At 43.6% G+C, this 26,556-nt stretch overlaps 2 protein-coding genes across 2 annotated transcripts in view; one reads left to right on the top strand and one right to left on the bottom strand.

The window, feature by feature from the left end:
- The window catches only part of LOC5576949 (acyl-CoA synthetase family member 4 homolog), a 388,950-nt gene that overhangs the window by 286,269 nt on the left and 76,125 nt on the right, over positions 1-26,556 (bottom strand). The gene's annotated exons all lie outside the window — the stretch shown is intronic.
- LOC5576948 overlaps positions 1-26,556 on the top strand; it is a 109,741-nt gene that overhangs the window by 29,655 nt on the left and 53,530 nt on the right. The window contains 14 exon segments of the mRNA XM_021844802.1: positions 178-2,088; positions 3,263-3,406; positions 10,594-10,743; positions 19,031-19,249; positions 19,477-19,659; positions 19,729-20,220; positions 20,291-23,635; positions 23,732-24,058; positions 24,133-24,447; positions 24,617-24,940; positions 25,040-25,360; positions 25,432-25,743; positions 25,817-26,137; positions 26,204-26,527. Coding sequence (XP_021700494.1) covers positions 178-2,088; positions 3,263-3,406; positions 10,594-10,743; positions 19,031-19,249; positions 19,477-19,659; positions 19,729-20,220; positions 20,291-23,635; positions 23,732-24,058; positions 24,133-24,447; positions 24,617-24,940; positions 25,040-25,360; positions 25,432-25,743; positions 25,817-26,137; positions 26,204-26,527 — 8,688 coding nt within the window.

Here is a 26,556-nt window from a genome sequence, read left to right as displayed (position 1 = left end):
CTTTACGTGTATATAATAGTAACTTGCATCAGTGATGTGTTTCTCATCCTACTCTCCTGACCTATTTGTACATAAATGTGACTGAACCCTACCTCTAATAATATGCGTATTTGTTATCTAAATAATTATATTTATGTTTTTAACCTACAACACCAAATTACCACTTACCCTCCACAGCTACAGAAGCACAAGAACAAGATGATGAAGAGGTACAGAAGGTGGCGCCCGTCTGTTCGAAACACTCCGATTGCGGCGAACAGTTGCAGTGTTTAGCGGGCCGTTGTCTCGATCCTTGTAGGTCTGGTTGTGGTCAATCGGCTGTATGCACCGTGAAGGCACACATTCCCACTTGTACCTGTCCCCCGACCCACACCGGCAATCCCAACCGGAAGTGCGTTCCCATAACCTCCACTACCGCGACCGGCGAACCGATCGACGCAGTTGTCACAACCACGGAGATCTACGGCGGTGATGGCATCGACCGATCCGATGTGTTCAGCACGATTGAACCGGATATGGATACTGAACAAACCGATGCAACCTCCAGGGCCACCACTGGTCACTCAATTTTGCCACCGCCCGTAACACTTACTCCGATGGAAGCTTCAACTTTGACCGGAGATAACTTGCTAACGTCTGTTGATCAGAAGAATCCAGCACCAATAACGGAAAAATCCGAAGACTTTACTACCGCATCAGTGCTCACAGACAGTTCATCTCAAACAAGCTCTCAATTCCCAACGAGTACAAAAGATTCTTCCGAAGAAGAATATCTTCAGTTTTCAACAACGACGTTTCTAACAACCGAAGTAAATACGTATGACATGACAAAGAAAAGTCAAGACTCGTTTTCAGATTTAACAACGGGTGGTCCACGACTACCAACGACTATGGAGAGTATGACGTCAGAGAAAATCTTTGACCGAGTAACTACTTTGGAAGTGACAACAGAGATCTCTAAAGACACCACAACTGCAACGATTGCTTCATCAACTCCCACTTCTGAAATATACACTTCAACAACGGTATACAAACCAACTTCAACTGAATTTTCAACGCTCGTTAATTTGCAGTCAGAATCTCCTACCGAGCTCACTTCTACAGAATATCAATCTACTACCGTTGTCGATCATACAACAGAATCAGACAACTCATCTACACAAAGAAGCACTACGGACTATGTGGTACGGTCTACTCTTCGAACAACCGAAGAAATGTCTACAACCGTGGAGCAGAGTGAAACATCCACTGCCTTACCGTCCACTTCCTCCAAACCTCCTGGTACCTTAGTTAAACAGGACCGCAAAACGACCGAGCTTGAAACTAACGTGCCACCGACAATGCTCACCCGACCGACCACTCTTCCGGATGTATTACTCAACCGTAGTAGCTCAACCCAAGGCTACGACGAATACATGGGCCACGAAGAGGCCACGGTAAAACCGATCAAAGATCGGAAGGAAACAGAAACTGTGATCTATGATGTCGACATGACGACTACCACGCAGTCATCTAGCGAAAAGAGCACCACGGAACCGGAAAATGATCGAAGCATTCCGCTATCGACGGTTACGTATGGAGATAGAGACGACGACTACGATTACGGTAGCGAAGAAGTCGTCGAAAAAGAAGATGTACCACCCAAATCTACTACCAGCGCACCGAAGGGTACAGAAACCACTACCGAAACCAGGGGTGGAAGAGTCACTGAGAGCACCGAACGGTCAACGGCTTCAACGATGAGTATAGATGATGCAACCACAACGTTGAAAACAACCACCGAAGAACCGAGCACAACAACTGACGATATCATGACCACAACGCAAGATTCCACAAATATCCACAAAGTAGTAACACACGTCTATGACTCTGCAACGACAATGGCGCCACTTGTTCCTTTGCAAGTGTGCTTGACAGATGGAAACTGTATGCAGAATGAAACTTGCCTCGACAATATCTGCGTCGATCTGTGTCGGTCCGCCAATCCTTGTCCCCTCGAAATCCCATGCCTCACCCTGAACCACCAACCAAAGTGCCTTTGCAATAAAGCTGACCCAGTTGATTCAGCCAATTGTATAGAAGAATCAGGTAATATATTCACTGAGTCTCTCCTACTTGATTGCCTCGTGGACCGATATGAGCTTCCCAACATCCGAAGCAACGCTGCAGGTTACTTTCCGAATGCATTTTCTTTTCCGGACAATCGGGATTCATGCGGGGTCCATTCATTCGGTACCTGAATCTACCGCAATGGGAATCATTCACAACTTCTCTTGGAATGCATCATCCAATCTCGATCAATGTGGGGGAGGTACATCGTGCCTCAGCTGAAACGTGTTCTATCGTAGTGCATCCTCTATTCTAGTCTGTCTGATCCATTTAGTTTGTTCTCGGTACCAGCAGCGCTGACTTCAAGATGTGAAGCTTCCCTATCGGAATATCCACCGGGGTTATCTTAGAGAAATCCTGAATGGCACAAAACCTGCTACAACTCTCTGTTAGATCCTGAATCATTCCTCTAGCAATGTGGCACCCCAAGTGCGTCCGCCTCAAAAGCGCCTCATTGTACTGCAGACCAGACAACTGCAGCCGCATGAATTATCAGAAAATATATCAACCGTCATCCACATAGCAGATCTTTGAAAGTTCATTCTTGTACTCTCTCCCAATATACCTGTCTCTGTCTCTCTCTAGTTACAAACGGTAGCCAAACCATTTCCGGTATTTTCTGTCTCTTTTCCCAGTAGCCCTTCTGAATAGTGAAGTTACGAATGAGAATCCGGGTGAACCGTGCACGATCGGGAATTTATCTAGCGTCGTGAATAGTGCATGTCGTGTGAAATACGAAGCCAATGATCTCTTGTTGTATTCTACAGTAGCTGTAAATAATCAGTGTACACAATTCTTTGGTGGTTGGGTTATTGTTTTACTGTTTATCCACTGTACACTAACATACACTTTGCTTAGGCTTATTGTACATATTTGCATGGAAAGGTAGCTTTACGTAGCTGGTATGCTTTGCTTTAAAGTGCTTGTATAGTTCAGCCATACACCCGTAGTCGTGGTCATAGCTTAGAATAGTAGCGCAAACGTAGGAGTAGCACCCATCAATCTTTCCAGTAGCTATTTCATTACCAGCTCCCCACCCCTATTTAGATTACATATTGTCAACTCGATTACAGCAACGTCAAACGACGCTGAAGTTAAACTCAGGGAACTCATTGCAAGAACTGCACTAACATGACTTTGTACGGTTTTGCAGAAATTGGATGTAGACACAGCGACGAGTGCCCTGCGGAACGGTCTTGCATCAACGGAGCGTGTATCAACCCGTGCCTGACCGGTAATCCGTGCGAAGCCGGGCAAGAGTGTGAGGTCCAGAACCACGAAGCGGTGTGCATCAAACGTAAGTATCTAGAACATTTGATTGCTTTCATTTATGTGTTTTTTAATTGGCGCTAGTTCAACACTTTGTCAAAGAAGAGAAAACGAAAGGCCAAAGAAGCGAAACAAAAAGCGGCAAAATTAATTAGTCATAGGCCGTGCTCGTTCGTCACTGAGGGAGTGTGGGGATCCGCACCAATGACGACAGGTGGAAGTTCAGGTTTCTTTTATACCAATCTGACACATTTGGTATTAGCTGATGGGTACATCTAACTGCCAACCACTAAGCGTTGCCTCTTTAAACTCCTCTGGTACCCCTTTAGTTGAAGCGTTGAACATCTTCCTTGATGGGCGTCATCCCGGCTATGCTGCACATGGCCTCTTTAGACCATTCGGTATGCACTTGCTACTCTTAAGCACATTATCCTGTACGTGCTTTCCAACCGCTCGTTCTTTTGAGATTGGTCCCCCATACCTTAGTATGGATAGCGCTACGCTTGCCAGGAGCTTTCGTTTACTGACAATTACAGCAGAGCTGTTAGACATCTTCCTCGAAAGCGCCGCGTTAGCCGTAGCGCCCTTTTACAGGCATATTTAAAGTGGCTGGCGAAGCTGAGCTTGTCATCGATCATTACCCCAAGATGCCCAAGGGAACGCTTGAACTCTATGGTGCAATTACCTACCGAGATAAACGCCCGTTGCTCGGACTTGCAGTTATTCATGACCAGCACTTCATTCTTGTGACGCACCAGTCCTAGTTTCCTACACATCATCCATTCCTCAACTATGGAAATAAAATGCGCTGCTGTCAACTCTACTTCTCGATTCGCCATAGACATCTAGTGTGATGTCATCGGCGAAGACAACAATCTTAACTCCCGGCGAAAGGGGCATCCTCAGTACTCATTGTACTTCGCATTCTATAACATCGGGCTTATGATTGAACCTTGAGGTACTCCCGCAGTAATTCGAACACTTTTCTGCCCTCCTCTGTGTCATACAGTGGAACCATACCATCAAAATAGCTTACTAATAGCTTAAACTACCGATTCATTGTACCTTGAGGCGGTGAAGTGCGTGGGCTTTTGCTTCCCAGCTTGCGCTGTTGAACGCATTCTTCACATCCAGAGTGACAACCGCGCAGTAACGGATGCCGCTTATTTTATGCTCGATTGCCACCTCAGCTGTCTGAACGACCGACTAGATAGCGTCCAGAGTAGATTTACCTTTCCTGACTCCAAACTGGTTGTTGGACAGGCCGTCCGCTCCTTCCGTATACGGTACTAGCCTGTTGAGAATCAACATCTCCAACAAATTGTCTGTCGTATCTAGTAGACAGGTACGTCGGTACGCCAACGGGCTACCTGGTGGTTTTCCCGCCTTTGATAGTAGCACCAATTTCTCTTGTTTCCATACATTCGGGAAGATAACTTTATCAATGCAACGTTACATCGCGCTTCTGAACATGCCTGGATCCGCGTTGACTGTCGCTTTTAAGGTAATATTGGAGATACCATCGAGTCCCGGTGCCTTATTTGACGCTAATGAATTCACGACTTCTGCCAGCTCTTCGTTCGTCACCCTCGCCACTTCTTCCCCTTCATTTGCCGCATACGGCGCTGGAGGTCATGGGTTTGTGGGTTGATGCGGGAAGAGGACATAGATTATCGACCGCAGCAGCTCGGGCGACTTCTTTTGGGGCGCCATGGCACCTTTGGTCTTAGCCATTACCACCGTTTTCAACGCTTGATTTCGTTTTGAGAGCTAACTTTGCCTCTCTAAATGCTACATCCTTCATATCGCACATATAAGAGTACGCATCTGTTCCCACGTACCGAGCTTCCAATAACTAGTCCCTATTCGTTGCTGTAGTCTTCATAGATTATTCCAACCTGTTTTCTCACGTTGATTTTCTATGCCTTGTTTTTGTTATGACACCAACCCGCAGATTTCTGGAGGACTTCTTGCAAAATTGAACATCAAGGATATTAATGTGTGCGGACCTCTAGATTCGCAAGGTTGTTATCCTCCCAGTCGTCGCGCGGTTTACCAAGTTAAGTTAGAAGTTGAGAATGCAGGAGTAGGATGAGCGGTTCTGGCATCCGATGAAATACAGTTTTGATATAAGTTTTTCTGTAGTGACTACTTCCGTATAGATACCTGTGCTGCCAACAGTGCGCATCGTACCTTCGTGCTGTGCGTACACGAATTCTCTCTGCTCTTGGAAGTTTTCTTAAAAACTACCTAAAGCAATAAAACAGTACTTTTCAGTGCTACAAAAACAGTACTTTTCAGTGCTAAAATTAAAAACGGTACTTTTCAGTGCTACTAAAACAGTACTTTCAGTACTATTTTTTCTACTATTGATCCCTTTACGATCCTTGTTTGGACCCGTGCCTTCGATTTTTCGTTGGACCCGTTGGCGAAAGCTAGCGGTGGTAATCCTTCTTGGACACCGTCTTGGGAAAAAACCTTTCGAAGGTCACGTCTTCTTTCGTTTATTAATTAAACATGGTATCAACAACTAACAAAAGGAAGGGTGAATCTCTGAATTCACTACTTCCTTCCAAAAAAGTGGGTTTTAAAACTGTCACTACACGTGGCAAGAATGGAAGAAAGGACGTTTCCCCGGAATGCGAACTTTCTTCCAAGGGTGAAATGAATAATTGTATCGAAATGAGCAATCAGTTCGATGCTCTAGACAAATTTTCCGAACACCAAATCGAAGCAGCCTCTAGCCCAGGCTCTTTGATTCAAGTGAGGAAGCAAAGAGTGCCGCCTATCGTGGTCAGTTGTTCCGAATTTGGGGGATTTAGGCAGGAGATCTTGAACTCCATTAGGGGAATCAAGGTTTCCTTCCAAATCGCAAAGAAAGGAGACTGTCGCGTTTTGCCGGAAACTCTTAGAGATCGTGAGCTTCTTCTCAAACATCTTGAAGAGAAGAAGCACAAATTTTTTACTTATGACGACAAAACTGAACGTTTGTTCAAAGTTGTCTTGAAAGGTCTCTCAAGTGACTATAAATCACCTGAAGAGATCAAAAATGGAATAAATGATTTACTTGGATTTTCCCCAGTCCAAGTAATCATTATGAAAAAGAGAACCCAATCTGGCATTGTTCGGAAAGGGCTTTCTCAAGAATTTTATTTAGTTCACTTTAACAAAAAAGAACTAAATAATATTAAAGCTTTAGAAAAAGCAAAACTTTTGTTTGATGTCCGTGTGACATGGGAACATTTCCAGAAACCTGGAGGAAATTACCAGAATCCCACTCAGTGCCGTCGGTGCCAAAAGTGGGGTCATGGTACAAAAAATTGTCGCATGGATGCTAAATGCATGATTTGCGGATGTTCTTCTCACGCCAAAGACGTCTGTCCAGTGAAGGAAGATACCACCAAATTCATATGTTGTAATTGCGGGGCTAACCATAAGTCCAATTTTTGGAATTGTCCTTCACGCAAAAAGGTCATTGAGGCTCGTGCCAGGCAGATGAAAGATAATATCCGTTACGATAACGGTCGTTTCCAGAATTTGCCTGGTAGAGTATCGAACAATGCTCATTTTTCAGTTAACGATCGCTTGATCATGAATCATACCCATCAGGAAGATCATAATCATGCTCATACACAAACTAATTTTATTCCGTCGGGTAGCCGTTCGAATCTTTCTATTTCGAATGTATCTACCCACGGTAAATCCTTTGCCGATGTCGTAGCAGGAAATTCGAACTCCTCCCCTGTTCGATCCATGGGTACCCATTCTACTTGTTTCAAATCAAATGGAAAAAACCCTACCGCCACAGGTAACTCCGCTTCTTCGTCTACCGGAAATTCCAATGGGAAATCACATGACATGTCTGCCTCTGATTTTAATTTTCTAACTGAACAATTGAATCTAATGATTGATGCAATGTTCAAAGCCACCACTATGACTGAAGCAGTCCAAGTAGGTGTAAAATTTACAAATCAAATTGTTATTGGATTACGTTTTTCTAATGGATCCAAATAATAATTTAAATATTTTAAATTGGAATTCTCGTTCTCTGAATGGTAAAGAGGACGAGCTGTTTAATTTTCTTACGGTTAATAACGTGCATATAGCAGTTATTACCGAAACGTATTTAAAACCTGGATCTAAATTAAAAAGAGATCCTAGCTTTTTTGTTTATCGTAATGATCGACTTGATGGGGCATGTGGGGGAGTTGCAATCATCATTCATAGGCGTATAAAACATCAACTGTTTTCGTCATTTGAAACTAAAGTTTTTGAAACTTTAGGTGTTTCTGTTGAAACACAGTTTGGTAAATATACTTTCATAGCTGCCTATTTGCCTTTTCAATGCTCTGGGCAGCAAGTTAATTTGCTCCAAACTGACTTGCGTAAATTGACTCGCAATAAGTCAAAATTTTTTGTCATTGGTGACTTTAATGCCAAACATCGGTCATGGAATAATTCTCAAAGTAATTCCAACGGCAGAATTTTATTTGATGAGTGCTCTTCAGGATATTTCTCAATTCAATACCCTGATAGCCCCACATGTTTTTCCTCTTCTAGAAATCCATCTACGATTGATTTGGTCTTAACCGACTCTAGTCATCTTTGTAGCCAAATGATTACTCATGCTGATTTTGATTCTGATCATGTCCCTGTTACATTTCAAATATCCCAAGAAGCGATTCTCAATCCTATCAGCTCCACTTTCAATTATTTACGAGCCGACTGGAATATATATAAAACGTATGTTGACTCCAATCTTGATGTTAACATTTCTTTAGAAACTAAACTTGATATTGACAATGCTCTTGAAACTTTAACAAATTCCATTGTTGAAGCCCGGAGCATTGCAATTCCAAAATGTGAAGTAAAATTTGAATCCGTGATTATAGACGATGATCTTAAACTCTTGATCCGTCTTAAAAACGTGAGGAGAAGGCAATTTCAACGCACTCGCGATCCTGTTATGAAAATTATATGGCAGGATTTGCAGAAAGAAATCAAGAAACGTTTTGCTCAATTAAGAAACAAAAATTTTGAAAATAAAATTTCTCAATTGGACCCTGGCTCTAAGCCCTTTTGGAAATTATCGAAAATCTTGAAAAAACCTCAGAAGCCAATACCGGCATTGAAAGAGGAAAACAAATTATTACTAACAAATTGCGAAAAAGCTCAAAAACTTGCTATGCAGTTTGAAAGTGCGCACAATTTTAATTTAGGACTTACTAGTCCAATTGAAAATGAAGTTACTCAGGAGTTCGAAAATATTCTCAATCAAGAGAACGTTTTCGAAAATGCCTGGGAGACTGATTTGGAAGAAGTGAGAACTATTATTAAAAAATTCAAAAATATGAAAGCTCCTGGCGATGATGGAATTTTCTACATCCTCATCAAGAAACTTCCAGAAAGTAGTTTATCATTTTTAGTTGATATATTTAACAAATGTTTTCAATTAGCATATTTTCCTGACAAATGGAAAAATGCTAAGGTTGTTCCAATTTTAAAACCAGACAAAAATCCTGCAGAAGCTTCTAGCTATCGTCCAATCAGTTTGCCTTCCTCCATCAGTAAACTTTTTGAAAAGGTTATTTTGAACAGAATGATGGCCCACATCAACGAAAATTCAATTTTTGCCAATGAACAGTTCGGATTCCGCCATGGACATTCGACCACTCATCAACTTTTACGTGTAACAAATTTGATCCGTTCCAACAAATCTGAAGGCTATTCTACTGGTCTTGCTCTTCTAGACATAGAAAAAGCATTCGACAGTGTTTGGCATGAAGGTTTGATTGTAAAATTAAAAAACTTTAATTTTCCAACATACATTGTTAGAATAATTCAAAGTTATCTGTCAAATCGTACACTTCAGGTTAATTATCAGAACTCCAGATCTGAAAGACTTCCTGTAAGAGCTGGTGTTCCTCAAGGCAGCATTTTGGGACCAATATTATACAATATTTACACATCTGACTTACCTGAGTTACCTCAGGGAAGTCAAAAATCTTTGTTTGCGGATGACACAGGCCTCTCCGCCAAAGGTCGAAGCCTGCGTGTCATCTGTAGTCGATTGCAAAAAAGTTTGGATATTTTTTCTTCATACTTGCAAAAATGGAAGATTTCTCCTAATGCTTCCAAAACTCAACTAATAATATTCCCACATAAACCAAAAGCTCTTTATTTGAAACCTTCAAGTAGACATGTTGTCACGATGAGAGGGGTTCCAATAAATTGGTCAGATGAAGTTAAGTATCTAGGGCTCATGCTAGATAAGAATTTAACTTTCAAAAATCACATTGAGGGCATTCAAGCCAAATGTAATAAATATATAAAATGTCTCTATCCCCTTATTAATAGAAAATCAAAATTTTGTCTTAAGAACAAGCTTTTGATATTCAAACAAATTTTCAGGCCAGCCATGTTGTATGCTGTACCAATATGGACTAGCTGTTGTAATACTAGGAAGAAAGCTCTGCAGAGAATTCAAAATAAAATTTTGAAAATGATTCTGAGGCTTCCTCCCTGGTATAGTACCAATGAGTTACATAGAATATCCAATGTTGAAACATTGGAACAAATGTCAAATACAATCGTTAATAATTTCAGGCAAAAATCGTTACAATCTTCTATTGCCACGATTAATGCGTTATATGTTTAGGTTAAGTTAGGTTAAGTATATTAAAAACTTTTTTTTGTTTTTCTCTTATAAGCAGGTGAAATCAACTCACCTGTAAAAAAACTGAACTGCTACGGCAAATGAAATGTAATATGTTGTTAACAAAATGTTAATTAAATCTGAAATTTGTTTTACCAAATTAGGATGATAGTGTTGTCAAATAACACAGAACACATAGATATAAGAAATGAATGTAATGTTTGGAATGATACTAATAAAGAAATTTAAAAAAAAAAAAAAAAAAAAAGAAAAAAAAAAAAAAAAAAAAAAAACCTGTGCTGCCATTGGAACGATGCGTATCGATTGCGAATAGGTAACTGACTTGTTAGAGCATACGATGCAGGAAAGGGTCAGATCGTATGGGACTAGAGAAGACTCGGTGAACTAACCACAGTTAGGAGTGCCCAGTTTCAGAAGCACTAAAAAGCCTAATGTTCAAGGATGATCTGTCATAGGCTTCATATATACTTCCGTATTTCTCTAAACTATGAGCGATTATTAGACATTTAACATTTATGCATTCGTTACATCTTCCACAGTTTGCCAATGTCAACGGGCTAGTGACTGTGCCTCCGGAACGATATGCGACGGCTGCAACTGCATCACGCAGGATACGAACGTCATCTCTGGCTGCGAGCACTGTCCACCAGGAATTCCGTGCAACCCGTTGACCGGAGCCTGCGTCAAAGGTAAGTCCCACCAACACCAAACGACATGGTATGCTTGTGCAAGCCGCCAATGCTGCTGCTGCCGCTTCAACCACCATCGCTGCCTCATGAAATTAATGATTTCATAAAAGCATACAACCATAAACCAGTGCCTATTAACCTGGAAATCTAATCAAACCTCTAATCTGCGCATTTGTCCTGCTAAGGATGGTCTACGCTTGTCTAATCTTTACTACTTCCAGCTTAAACCAAAGCCATTTCTCATTTTCCCATACAGCTCTAGCTTCATAAATACCATTACCCACATTCCTCTGTATCGTTTTGGCTTAGCTTCCGCTCCTATCCTCAATAGCTCATCTCGCTAAAGCTTGCATTCTAGGACACACGCCGGAAGACGGTAGAAATCGAACGTAAGTGACTGACTAGACTGACCGTTCATCACTAGGCTTAGAATAGAACGCTTCTGCGAACTCACTAGAACTTTCAAACGAGCAATTCGTACGCTCCTCACTATCTCACGATCACCCTCTGTAAAAAATTCACGTCGTGAAACCGCGTACACAAACGCAACACACTCACACATACATCCACGTATCACAACACACACGCACATGCACACATCAGCTGCCGTGTCAAGCACCGATCGTATTTATCAACACCACGCAATAATTTTGATTAGCTACAATTTTGATTAACGAGTTTTATTTTGTTTTATTTTTCCTAACAAAAGAAACAACAACTGTTAACCTAGATTTAGAATATAATACCACGACAGCGGTGCCAGATGTACATAGCACACACACAGATTACACGCCACACACAAGCGAGCCAATAACAACTAATTACGTAACCAAACTGCCAATAACCACTGCGCCAACAGCCAAAACTAGCCAACAGTATGAAATGTCTTCGCCCGAGAGCACTACCGATTTGCCCTCGTCTATTGTTTCTACGGTGGTCGGGGTGACTGGGGAAACCACTCCGAATGATTTAGGTTCGACCGATACGTCGTTCCAACCCACAACTCACTCCGCGATAACGCAGAAAGACTACGAACTAGTATCCGACGGTACGACTACGGAAGTTAGTAGTACAGAGAGTAGTACTGCTTCGCTAGAAACGACTTCACAGGATATCTACAGTTCAAGTGAACGCGTTTCTGTTACTCCGTTCGAAGCCACAACTCACTTCGCAGTAGTTTCCGACGATGCAACTCCGGAAGTTAGTAGTACAGAGAGGGAAACTACTGTTTCGCAAGAAACGACATCACAGAATATCTACAGTTCAAGTGAACGTGTTACCGTTACTCCGTTCGAGGCCACAACTCAATCCACATTAGTTTTTGACAGTATGACTACGGAGATTAGTGGTGTGGAGAGAGAAACAACTGCTTCACAAGAAACGGCTTCACAGGATATCTACAACTCAAGTGAACGCGTTACTGTTACTCCATTCGATGCCACAACTCACTCCGCAGTAGTTTCCGACAATGCGACTACGGAGATTAGTGGTGTAGGAAGAGAAACAACGGCTTCGCAAGAAACGACTTCACAGGATTTCTATAGTTCAAGTGAACGCGTTACCACTACTCCGTTCGCAGCCACAACTAACTCCACAGTAGTTTCCGATGGTACGACTACGGATATTAGTAGTACAGAGAGGGAAACTACTGCTTCACAAGAAACGACATTACAGGATATCTACAGCTCAAGTGAACGCGTTACTGTTACTCCATTCGAAGCCACAACTCACTCAACAGTAGTTTTTGACAGTACGACTACGGAGGTTAGTGGTGTAGAGAGAGAAACAACGGCTTCACAGGATATCTACAGCTCAAGTGAAAGCGTTTCCGTTACTCCGTTCGAAGCCACAACTCACTCCGCAGTAGTTTCTGACGATACGACTACGGAGGTTAGTAGTATAGAGAGGGAAACAACTGCTTCACAAGAAACGACTTCACAGGATATCTACAGCTCAAGTGAACGCGTTACGATGACTCCGTTCGAAGCCACAACTCACTCTACAGTAGATTCCGACGATACGACTACGGAAATCAGTAGTATAGAGAGGGAAACTACTGGTTCACAAGAAACAACATCACATGATGTCTACAGTTCAAGTGAACGCGTTACGATTACTCCGTTCGAAGCCACAACCCAATCCACAGAAGTTGTTGACGGTACGACTACGGAGATTAGTGGTGTAGAGAGAGAAATAACGACTTCACAGGATATCTACAGCTCAAGTGAACGCGTTACTGTTACTCCGTTTGAAGCCACAACTCACTCCGCGGTAGTTTCCTACGGTACGACTACGGAGAGGAAAACTACTACTTCGCTAGAAACGACATCACAGGATGTCTACAGTTCAAGTGAACGCGTTACGGTTACTTCGCTCGAAGCCACAACGCACTCCATAGTAGCTTCTGATGGTACGACTACTGCGATTAGTGGTGTAGAGGGAGAAACAACTGCTTCACAAGAAACGACTTCACAGGATATCTACAGCTCAAGTGAACGCGTTACCATTACTCCGTTCGAAGCCACAACTCACTCTGAAGTAGTTTCAGACGGTACGACTACGGTGGTTAGTGGTACCGAAAAAGAAACAACTGCTTCGCAAGAAGCGACTTCACATGATATCTACGGTTCTAGTGAACGCGTTCCCGTTAGCACTGTTACTCCTTTTGAAACCACAACTCACATCGCATCAACACAAAAGGATTACAGGGTGATTCCCGACGGTACAACTACTGATATCGAGAAGGTAACAACGTCGATACCTGTTACTGCTTATGAACGTACCACCTATACAGTGACGCAGCAGGAATATGAAGCTGCTTCCAGTGATAGGACTACGGTGCCTAGTAGTGCCGAAATGTATACGACAACTACACAAGCAACAACATTGCAGGGATCACAAACTACGACTGAAATTGGTACAGTCAGTACTGGTCAACCGTTGGAAACTACGAGTTACACCACAGTAACGCTGAAGGATTATGACGCTACCACTACGATTCGTGGTAGTACCAAGAAGGACACAAACACCGATAAAGTAACAACATTTGAGGATCAAATATCAACCACAGAACGCGATTTTGTTGGCATTTCTTCAGTTTTTGAAACTACAACTGGCGACATAACTACGGTTCATAATGCTACGGATAAAGAAATAACTGCAACACAAGCAACCGCGGGAACTACAATCAAAGATACTCAAACTAAGTATTACATATCTACAACTGAAGGTGTTATCAACGGAACTGTTACAACAATTGAAGACACAACTCAGGCAATCTTCGACGGTAAAACCACGATCCCTACTGATACCGATAAGGAAACAGCTTCTAAACAACCAACAACTTTGAAGGAGACTTCCACCACAGTGGGTGCATCAACATCAGTTTTCGATTCGACGACTACAGAGTATTATGCTGCCGAGAATGATACAACTACTGCTCAAGGAACTTTGATGGATACGCAACCAACGACCTCAACACCTCTGCCTGACAGTACAACTACAATTCCTAGCGACACGGAAAACCAAACAACTACTACGCATCAAACGACCCTTGAGGATACACAAACGACTGAGAGCTTTACCATTAGCACTGTTACGCCATTTGATGCCACAACTCACCATCTAACAGACAAAGATTTCGACGCGATTGATAATTACACAACTACGGGCCTTGATGGTGTCCAGAAGGAAGCAAGTTCTACGCCAGCCACAATGATCCACGATACGCACACTACAGTGCAGATATCGACGATCGAATATGTCACCACGTCAACTGCGGCTACCACTTCTAAGGGTATATCGACGGCAGGTGATGTAACCCTCAGCGGTACTGAACTGGCTACAGAGACTTCTTCTCAACCATTTGGAATAGACTCCACAACTGCTGCTGTATTTGACACTACACATCCTAAACCAGTTACTTACCCAACGGAACCTGATCAGAAAACAAGCATTCCAGATCTGACAACCTCTCGCAATGACAGTGAGACGGAAAAAACTACTGAATCTGAAGAACCACACAGTACGATTATTTATAAGGATGAGATTGGAAAAACCACTGCAACAACTTCGTCCTGGTTCACAGCCGTGCCTATTGAGACAACGTTTCAACCTGAAGTCACGCAGAAAGGATACGATCTTGTATTGAATGGTACAACCACAACCCATGCTACTGCTGAATCTAATGACACTTATACAACGGAAGGATTAAAGACCACTGAACGCGTTTTTGTTAGCACTAGAGAACCTGATTATGATCGAACGTCAGGTTATGAGAAAGAAGTTGAGCTAACCACCAAGAAAGAACAATACGATGAAAGGACAAGCTCACTCTATCAAACAAGAACTACACCGGAGCGGATGACCACTCCCGAGACTTCGTCGTCTACCTATAGTGATTACACTAAAGCAGAATATACGACAGAGGTTCATTCATCTACCGCTACTTACGATTCAACAACCAGCGAAACTACTGAGGAATCCAGTGTTGCATCAACCTCAGTTTACAACGTAACAGAGTACGTTACGGCTCCGGAAAGTATCACGTTTCCGACTTCAAGCGGCACAACTAGAGAGTTCGATACAGTTTCTATTGAAGACAGAACGGACACATCTTCAGAGCGATTGCCGATTACACATAAACCGTTTGACAGCGCCATCACTACCGCACAGCCGTTTGAAAAGGAATCTACTACCCAAACTGAAGTAGGAATTTCTTCTACTCAATTTGTGCCGAAGGTAACAGAAAAGGACTCAACAACAGTCAAAGACATTCCTGTTGGCTTTGACACAACTACAAAAATGCAAGAAGTCACCACAGTACATGAGACAACACAACAAAAGGAAACGGAATTGACCACTGCAGAACCACCCTCCATTGGAACATCCATAATTCCTGATACAGAAAATCTATCATTTACTAGTCAATACACAACGGAGTCCACCTTAGATATCACGACCGGAGTAGATGTCGGACAGACAACTACTAACGATGTGACAGGTAATGATTTCACAACCAAGAAGTCATATAAGACCACCACTAGTGTCGACTTATCTACAGATTCTCCAATAAAGAGCACTCCAGAGTTCGTCACGATGATTGACGATGAAGAACGCGACTCTAAAACTACTGAAAAGCTTTCAACGCTTAAATTCACTAACTTTACCGTCAATCTGGATTCCGCAACAGAGCAATACACTACGACTTCATCGGGATCGGCAACGGGTGACACAACCACAATACACATTACAGATTTCAATGAAAGCCAAGATACGAGTACAACAGATTCCACCAGAGAAACAACGTCTATCCTCGCAGAAATGTATCCAACGTCTCCAACAAGTACGTTCACTACGCAACGTGCTGAAGAGATCACTTTCATGCAAGAATCGATTTCATATGAACCTGAAGGTGTTACGCAGAGGACAACAACAGTGATAGCTTCAACAAGTAATGCCTCAGAAGAATCCACAACTTCCCATGAAAGGGAATACAGTTCTAGTACGAACACAAGTGCCACGGTTACTATCAGAGATGAGATTTCGACCACTGTTCAAGCAGACAGTACAACGTACTCAGATATCACTCCTGATCAGCTTTTTTCAGTTCATGAAATCTCAACAGAGCGCGACGGGGAAACAAAAACAACTGTCAAATATGCGATGGGAAATGAACATACAACTGATAAAGTTCAGGAAGATAGCCAAACCGACAAATATATAACTAATTCTGATACGGTTACTTCGTCTACTACATTGAAACCTACGGAAAAAGATCGAGAGTTATCTTCAACCATGGCGTATCCAGAAACAATCGATGGAACTACGGAACCATTGTATACAACGTTCGAACCAACATCAAAAGATCAAGGAAGTTTAACCACATTTGAAATGGAAGGAAGTACGACAACGACTGCTGATGTTCGAGATATTCAAGAATCTACGACGATGAAGTCGGAATCAACAACACAACGATTTTTGGAGCAAACTCCAACAACATTAAAGTTGGATACACAAACTACAACGGTATCAACGGCAGAGGATCAAGAAACAAGTACGGGACCTGATACAGAAAGCACTACAACTGTTAGAACCATTATGACTGAGAAGTACACTGGAATGCAAGACAGTACAACAGAAGCGTATTCTGGAGATAAAGACGATTCATCTACAGTTCCATCGTCTGTGGAAATTACTACGACTTCGATGTACGACCGAAGTGACTCAACGTCACAAGGGCTTAAAGAGCCGTTCACATCAACTCGATTAGCGGATACAACGACACAGAAATTTACGTTCCAAGATGTGGAAGAAACTACGACATCAGGAGGAAAAACTGCATCGCCACTCGACCACACAACTGTACTGCAAGAAAAAATGACAACATTTGATGAGAGTACGACTGAGCTTAGCAGCATGGAGACTACACAATTTGAAGCAACATCACGCGACACGGAAGAACCATCAACGGTTCAAACGACAACCTTGGCATATCCAACTGCAACTGACAGGTCAACCATTCCACCTACCACAACGAGTTATTTCGAGAAAGAAGGAGGTACAACGAAGTCGTTAACTACGGGAGTAGCATCTAGTGAAACGGAAAAGACTCTTGTAGAACAATCAACCACTCTTGCTGATTCAGACAGTCAGAGTACCACCGAGAAAACGCAGGAAACAACGTTCTACGATAACACGCTCTCAAGCGAGACTAAGAAATTCAAGGATAGAACCACAACGCCAACTAGTTCTCCTCAAACTGGGTACACTACGGATATGAATAACGCGCCTGAAAGAATCACGGAAAAATATGCTTCAACTTCGATCGATACTTTGAAGGACGAAGAGCCTGTCACTACAGTACGGCCTACAGAAGGTGCCACTTCTTCTAGATCACCAATAGCTACCACAAAATACCCAACAGATGACTACCCTAGTCCAACCAAGCATTTTCAAGATGAATTGACGACCACTACAGTTCGGACTTCATCCCTTGATAGCGGAAGCTTGATGACTAGTACGAAACCCGTAACAGCTGTTGGAGATATTGACCTAACGACTACGGAAGCAACGTTGACGACTTTGAAGGTTACTACGTTAGGACAAAGCACTTCAACACCAAAGGGTATCATTCCTGAAGTTCCCGAAATGGTCACTTCAAGTACTCAAGTGTCAGATGTGACAAAAACAGAAGAGATCTCAATGGAAATTTCAACAGAGTTGCGCAATTTGAGCAGTACAACAGAATATTCGGGCCAAACTACTGAAACAATCACCACAACTAGTTTTGCTCCATTCGAATCGTTTGCAAATCGAACAACAACCCCTTCTCCAACAGATTTAGGTTTAGATTTAGGTTCTACTACAATCCCCACTACAACCGCCGAAGACATTTCTACTGACTCTTGGGTTGTACAAACTCAATCAACTACCGTGGATGGATCGCCATCCACAAGCCTACCTCCGTTGAGTGATTCTGAGATGACCACAACCTACACACCGTTAAAGTCTTGTGAAACTTCCTCTGAATGCGAGATATCCGAAATATGCAAACTATCACACTGTATTCCTAAATGTACAGACAAGACACCTCCCAATACACCCTGCGCAAAAGGTATAATCAGCTGCCTGTCTCGAGAGTATCTCGATTCTTCTCCTCGTCCTGTTTCTCTCTTCGTTCTGTGCACTTCTACACTGTTTTATACACTGCGTTTCCTGTATTCCCGAGTTAAATGTATTGTTTTTGTTTTTCTGAGTGCTCCCGTCTTGGACCTTCTACTGTAAAATTCGCTTCCCTCAGATAGCCTTATGCTTTCTAACTCCTAACTATAACCTCTAACTATTGCTATAACTTCATCTACTTCAACCTGTTTTCTCGTTTCAACAACGAAAATGCAAATACACATTTCGGTTTGTTCACACCTTTTTGGAAATGCATAAACTCACAGTTATTGTTTAGCTATACTGAATCAAGATCGGAATAATATATTTCACAATTGGTATGAACAAATCCGGTAAACTGAATGAGTAATTGAATGGCTGCTTAACGAATGCAAATCGAAAGCTTTTCAAAGCCAATAAGGTCAAAACTCAATGCGTAGCACAATAAAGTGATTATCTATAATGTAGTGTCCATATATGATAAATTGAGTTTTGACTTTACTTATGCCGTTTAATAATTAAACATCTTTCATGATAACTTCACAGTAATACATAATCTCAATTATTGTTCTAATACACTTTAATCCCCCACCAACATCCACGCCCAATTAACAACGTACGGCAGAACCCCCAGGCACGCCCAAAATACCCGAACCCTGTAAATCGGATGCCGACTGTATTGAAACGGAGGTTTGCTTCATGGAGGCATGCGAGAATCCCTGTCTCTTTGATGGCGTTTGCGCACCAACGGCAACCTGCCACGCCAAAATGCACCGACCAATCTGCACGTGTCCTCCGGGACACGAGGGTAACCCAACGATAAAGTGCACTCCACTGGAACCAAGTAAGAACCACTAACGCTTTTCATCTATTTTATCTAAAAACAAACACTGCACTACTAAGAAAATAAAATTTAACATTCTGCACCAAACAACTTCAAAATGTAAAAACAAAAATTCTGGAATGTACAAATGCTGATTCACGAGCGAACCCTTGTAAAAAATTTTCTATGCACTGTGTAATCAAATCACACCCGTTTTCTGTTTTCTCTTTTCCTTGCACCTTGAACAGTTCAATGCACCTCGAATGACGAATGTCCACTCATGGAAGCCTGTGTTGGAAACGTGTGTCGTCGTCCATGTGACGTCAAAAATCCGTGTGCTCCGAACGCAGTGTGCATCAACCGGAATCACGGTTCTGAGTGCAGCTGCATCGAAGGTTATCACGGAAACGGTTTCGTAGCTTGTCAACCAGGTAATCTAGCTACTTATTCTACCGCGCAAGTCACGGTCGCCATAACAATATCTTCGAATTCATTTGTAGTGACCACTCCAGGTTCAGTATGCCAGTACAACGAAGATTGTCCACCGGAGAAGCTGTGCGATCGGTTGAACCGTGTCTGTATCAACCCATGTCAGGAAGATTCTTGTGGAGAAAATGCCGACTGCTTCCCTCGTAATCATGGCATCGAGTGCCGTTGCCGAAGCGGGTTCTCCGGAAATGCATACATTGAGTGTGTCCAGTTACACGGATGTCGATCAGATAGCGAGTGTAGTTCGCACGAAGCCTGTATCAATGGTCAATGTTTGTCCCCATGTCAATGCGGTCCGAATGCACTATGTGATGTTCGCAATCATAAACCGCTATGCAAGTGTCCTCCAGGATACAAAGGAGATGGCCGGTTAGGATGCAATCCACCGAGTAACCCTTGTGACCCGAATCCATGTGGCTTGAATGCTATGTGCGAGATCGATGCCGGTAGCCCAGTGTGTTTCTGTCCAAAGGGATTGACTGGAAATCCATTCAAGAATTGCAGTAAGTATCTTTTCACCACCCAACCGAATATTGATAATAAATCAATCATTTCTTTTTCTCCACTCCACAGTTCCCGAAGGAGATGAATGCACGCCAAATCCTTGCGGACCAAACACTGGATGTCGCAAAATTAACGGACAAGCTGCTTGCTTCTGTTTACCAGAATATGAGGGAAATCCTCCAGAGGTGCCATGCAAACTTCCACACAATCCTTGCGAACCGTCACCTTGTGGACCCAATACTCAGTGCACGATATTGAGCAATGGCTTTGCCAAGTGCACTTGCCTCAGTGGATACATCGAGAGTCCCAACACAATTCGAGGTTGTATCGAGCCACGGAATCCGTGTGAACCGAACCCTTGTGGATTTGGAGCGATTTGCGACTCGTCGCGTAATCCAGTATGCTACTGTCCAGAAGGAAGCATTGGTAATCCATTCCGGAGCTGCGCTGAACCAGTTGTAACACCCGAACTATGCAAACCTGGACCATGCGGAACTAATGCTGATTGCTACATCGCAGAAGGTCGCGAGCAGTGCTACTGCAGATCAGGCTACATTGGAGATCCATATGCCGGATGTGTGGAACAACCACGATCGGTCTGTGAACCGAACCCATGTGGACCAGGAGCGGAATGTTTGATTCTTACCGATGGATCACCAGCTTGTCGATGCCCACCCGGTCTAAGTGGAGACCCAACTAGTGCCGAGGGTTGTCATGGATACGAATGCCGAGTGGATAACGATTGCGAAGCTGATAAGGCATGCATAGGCTTCCAATGCGTTGACCCCTGTCCGGGTGCATGCGGAACAGGAGCTCACTGCAAGGTAGAGAAACATCATCCTGTTTGCTTCTGCAACGCTGGTCTAACAGGAAATCCTGCATACCGTTGTTACGCGCTGGATACACCAGTGCCAAGCAATCAATGCAAACCAGGAGTTTGCGGTGTCAATACACAGTGCACAATGCGTAATCGTAGACCAGTATGTAAGTGTTTGCCAAACTACAAGGGTGATCCGAAGAGAGGCTGTAAACCAGAATGCGAATTGAACTCCGATTGCCCTACGGATAAAGCTTGTTACAACCGACGATGTGTACCACCATGCAACGGAGCAGTTTGTGGTGTAAACGCTGAATGTCAAGTAGAATATCACACCCCAATGTGCAAGTGTCCGAACGGTTACACCGGAGATGCGTTTGTACAATGCGTGCTGATCCCAGAGGACCGTAACATGACTCGACAACCTTGCCAATCTTCACCGTGCGGACCTCAAGGCGTTTGCTCAGTTTACGGCAATGATGTAGCCTTGTGCGATCCATGTTCAGCACCAGAAGCAATCCATAACCCACGATGCAGACCACAATGTGTATTAAATACGGACTGTCCATTCAATCTAGCATGTTTGCAAGGTAAATGTCAGGACCCATGTCCAGGTTCTTGCGGATATAACGCTATATGTACGGTTGAGCAACACCGTCCAGTATGCTCCTGTCCTCCGGGCTTGTACGGAAACCCATATGAGCGATGTATCCAACAGGATACACCACTTGAAACCTGCGACACAATCCGCTGTGGAGCAAACACCGACTGCAAACGAATGGGTGGTGTATTGGCTTGTGTCTGCAAGAAGAACTATTTCGGGGATCCACTCGTTGGATGTAGACCCGAGTGCGTCATCAACACCGATTGTCCAAGCAACAAAGCATGCGTAAATAATCAATGCCAGGATCCATGCGTCGGAGTATGCGGTGTAAGCGCTTTATGCAAAGTTGTGAACCATATTCCAGTATGCTACTGTCCACCTACTCATACAGGCGACGCATTGATCGCTTGTACGGAGAAGGCTTATCTGCCTCCAGACACTACACCTTGCGATCCAAATCCATGTGGTCCGAATAGCAAGTGCCTGACGACGCCTGACAACTATGCTGTGTGCTCATGTTTGCCAGGTTTCCGAGGAGTACCACCGGCTTGCCAGGCGGAATGTATGATCAACGCCGAATGTCCTCAGAACAAGGCTTGTGTCAATTTAAAATGCGTTGATCCATGCCCAGGAACATGCGGTGTCGGAGCCAGGTGTGAAGTATTGAACCACAATCCAATCTGTAGCTGCGGACCAAATCAAGAAGGAGATCCATTTGTTATCTGCGAAGGTAGACAAAAAGAACCTCCGATAGAGACACCAAAAAATCCATGTGAACCTTCCCCTTGTGGAATGAACTCGATTTGTCAGGTTAAACGCAATCGTCCGGTATGTTCGTGTCAACCAAACTTCATCGGAAGTCCTCCACACTGCCGACCGGAATGTGTTTTCAGCAACGAATGTCCACAAGACAAGGCTTGTATCAACGAAAAATGCCAGAATCCTTGTGCTAACGCATGTGGTGCAAATGCGGAATGCCATGTTGTAGCTCATTCCGCCTTCTGTAACTGTAAGCAAGGATATGAAGGCGATGCTTTCGTTGGATGCTCAGAAGTACAAAGAACCCCACCAGAACCTAGAGATCCATGCTACCCGAGTCCATGTGCCGAAAATGCAGTCTGTTCAGCTGTAAATGGAGCCGCCAAATGTACGTGCATTGCGCCATACCTTGGAGATCCATACAACACGGGATGTAGGCCAGAATGTGTACTCAACTCTGATTGTGCAAGTCCGTTGGCCTGTATCAATCAACATTGCCGAGATCCTTGTCCAGGAGTATGTGGTTCCAACGCTGAATGTACTGTGGCCAACCATATCCCCGTGTGTGAATGTAATAGAGGCTTCATAGGGGATCCATTCCGCGGTTGCCGTCGGGAGGTTCCACAGCAAGTTCCCGCTACGGATCCATGTGCGCAATGTCCATCAAACAGCGTGTGCCGAATTGTGCAAGGTAGACCAACATGTTCATGCCCCGAAGGATATCGTGGAGCCCCACCAGCGTGCAGACCAGAATGCTCAAGCAATGAAGAGTGCCCTCATGATCAAAGCTGTATCAACCTAAAGTGCAAAGACCCATGCCCAGGGCTTTGCGGAGTCAATGCACAATGCCAAGTCATTAATCACAAACCATTCTGTAGTTGCCTCCGAGATTACTACGGAAATCCATTTGAGCAGTGTATGCCCAAGCCTGCAGAACCAGTTCATCCATGTCAGCCGAGTCCGTGCGGACCATATTCTGAGTGTAGAGAAGTGAATGATCGAGCTGTTTGTTCGTGCGTGTCGGGTATGCTTGGTGCTCCACCAAACTGCCGTCCGGAATGTGAAACTCATCAAGATTGTCCATCAAATCGCGCATGTTTTGCTCAGAAATGCAAAGATCCGTGTGTTGGGTCTTGTGGCTTCAACGCACAATGTGTTTCTCGTGACCATCGCCCCGAATGCTACTGTATGGAAGGCTTCGAAGGTGACCCGTACACCGGATGTAGTCCTAAAGGTAAGTCTCATTTCCTATCCAATCCAAGAAACACACATTATCCGAAAGAAAACATTCTACGAATTGTCAATGACTGCCATATTTCTATGTTTATAGTCATCTACCGAGATGAAATTCTAGAACCATGCAACCCGTCGCCATGTGGATCAAATGCTATCTGTAAAGAACGTAATGGTGCTGGCTCTTGTACTTGCATGCAAGACTATTTTGGTGATCCTTATGTTAGTTGTAGACCTGAATGCGTTCAGAATTCAGACTGCCCGTACGATAAATCATGCGTCAACACCAAGTGTGTCGATCCATGCATAGGTACATGTGGTCTGAACGCCGAATGTCGTGTACATAACCACGCCCCTACTTGCACGTGTGTCAATGGATTCGTGGGCAATCCATCACTTGCCTGTCACCTACTGGTTATAGAAAGTAAGATCTATCTTGTAGTGTACTATCTGTGTGTATTGTTTCTAACTATCCCTCCTATCCTTCCTGTGTATTAGAACCTAAAGACGAGCCTATAGACCCTTGTCTACCATCGCCATGTGGGCCATACAGTATTTGTAGGGTAGTAAATAACCACGCCGTTTGCTCATGTCAGGACTTCTGTAACGGGACACCACCGAACTGTAGACCAGAGTGTATGATCAATTCTGAGTGTTCTCGGGATAAATCATGCATCAACCAGCGTTGTGTTGATCCTTGCCCTGGAACATGCGGCGTAAACGCTAGATGTCGTTCCGTTAATCACAACCCGATATGTAGCTGCAATCCAGGATTTATGGGTGATCCTTTTGTCAGATGTTCTCCTGAACCGAGTAAGACTTCAAATCGAACCTTGAAGCTTTTGTTGCTAAATTTGCTAACGCTTGGTAAACTGCTCTCGACAGCAGTTGACCTTCAAACGCTTACGCTTAGGCTTGTAATGCTAATCCATCTCATTGTTATATGTATGTATTCCTATATGTTCAAACCTGTATGTTTTAGCCAAACCTGTAATACAAGAGGAATATCAAAACCCTTGTCAGCCATCTCCATGTGGTCCAAATTCTATATGTCGGGTGCAAAGTAATCGCGCAGTTTGCTCATGTGTGCCCAATTACATTGGACGTCCGCCGAATTGTCGACCAGAATGTGTCGTCAACTCAGAATGTCCTATGCAACAGGCATGTGTGAACGAAAAATGTGTAGATCCCTGTCGTGGATCATGTGGACCCAACGCCGAATGTAGAGTCGTCTCACACAGACCCATGTGCACATGTTACCCAGATTATACGGGTGATCCCTTCTCGGGTTGCAATAGAATACAAAGTAAGCTTCAGATCCTCTTCACTACGAGCATTCATCATCCCTTTCCATATCATCGATCTATCATCCTCTAAAACTATTTTTCTTTCGCCAACTTTCTAGTTACCTACGAACCACCACCTATGCCGTGTAACCCAAACCCTTGTGGTGTCAATGCTATCTGCAGGGAACATAATGGAGCTGGTTCATGTTCTTGTTTACCGGAATACTTCGGTGACCCATATGTCGGTTGCAGGCCAGAATGTGTCATGAATAGTGACTGCCCGAGAACACGATCATGTATCAATAGTAAATGCGTTGATCCCTGTCCAGGAACATGTGGTAGTAATGCCGAATGCCATGTCGTCAATCATTCGCCATCTTGTACTTGCATAGCCGGATACATTGGGAATCCGTTCACGTCTTGTACACCTCAGCCCGAAAGTAAGGCAACACAAAATTTTAGTCTTCTTAACAAAATAGCTAACTTTTTATACATTTTCCTTGTTGTTCAGTTCGAGAAGAACCGATCAATCCATGTCAGCCATCACCTTGTGGGCCGAACAGCATTTGTCGAGTGGTGAACAACCATGCCGTATGCTCTTGTGTCACGAACTATATCGGTGCTCCTCCAAATTGTCGACCAGAGTGCGTCGTTAGTTCGGAGTGTCCTCTGGACAAGGCTTGTCTTGGACAGAAATGTAAAGATCCTTGTCCGGGTACATGCGGGATCAATGCACGCTGCCAGGTTGTCAATCATAATCCGATTTGCAGTTGTAAGAACGGATATACCGGTGATCCATTCGTGCGATGTGTGCCGGAAGAAAGTAAGCTCAAGTTGATCTCTGGCTGTTGAAGATCATAATCTTTAATTGGGTATTCAATGTTTTTTTTCTTTAGAACGGCCTGTTGTAAGCGATCCTATCAACCCATGCCAACCGTCACCTTGTGGGCCCAATTCACAGTGTAAGGCTGTTGGCAATACAGCTGCTTGCTCATGTCTTCCAAATTATGTTGGGCGTGCACCTAACTGCCGTCCAGAATGTACGTCCAGTTCCCAATGTTCACCAATGCAAGCATGTATCAACGAGAAATGCAAGGATCCATGCCCTGGATCATGCGGAACATACGCAACTTGCGTGGTACAAAACCATCAACCTAGTTGTAAATGCTATGATGGATACACCGGAGATCCGTATTCGGCATGCATGCCTACTCCAAGTAATGCTCGCATTATAGTTAAACTTGAGAAATTTTGTTTTGATCACACTTCAAACTTTGTTTTAGTTCAACGCGAACCGGAACATGTTGATCCATGCAATCCTTCGCCATGTGGAGTTAACGCTGAGTGCAATGTGCGTAACAATGCCGGTTCTTGCACTTGTTTGCCGGACTATTTCGGAGATCCGTACCACGAGTGCAGACCTGAATGTGTCCTCAATACCGACTGTCCAAAGACACGATCTTGTTTGAATAATAAGTGCAAAGATCCGTGCCCAGGCATGTGTGGACTCAACGCCGAATGCTTCGTTTCAAACCATGCACCGACGTGCTCCTGTTTATCAGGCTACACGGGTAATCCATCAGTTGCATGCCACGAGATTCCAAAATGTAGGTTACAAAATAAATTACTAAACTGA

This window comes from Aedes aegypti, chromosome 2 (genome assembly GCF_002204515.2).
Source record: "Aedes aegypti strain LVP_AGWG chromosome 2, AaegL5.0 Primary Assembly, whole genome shotgun sequence".
NCBI lineage: Eukaryota > Metazoa > Arthropoda > Insecta > Diptera > Culicidae > Aedes > Aedes aegypti.
This window is presented reverse-complemented; position numbering and strand designations above follow the sequence as displayed.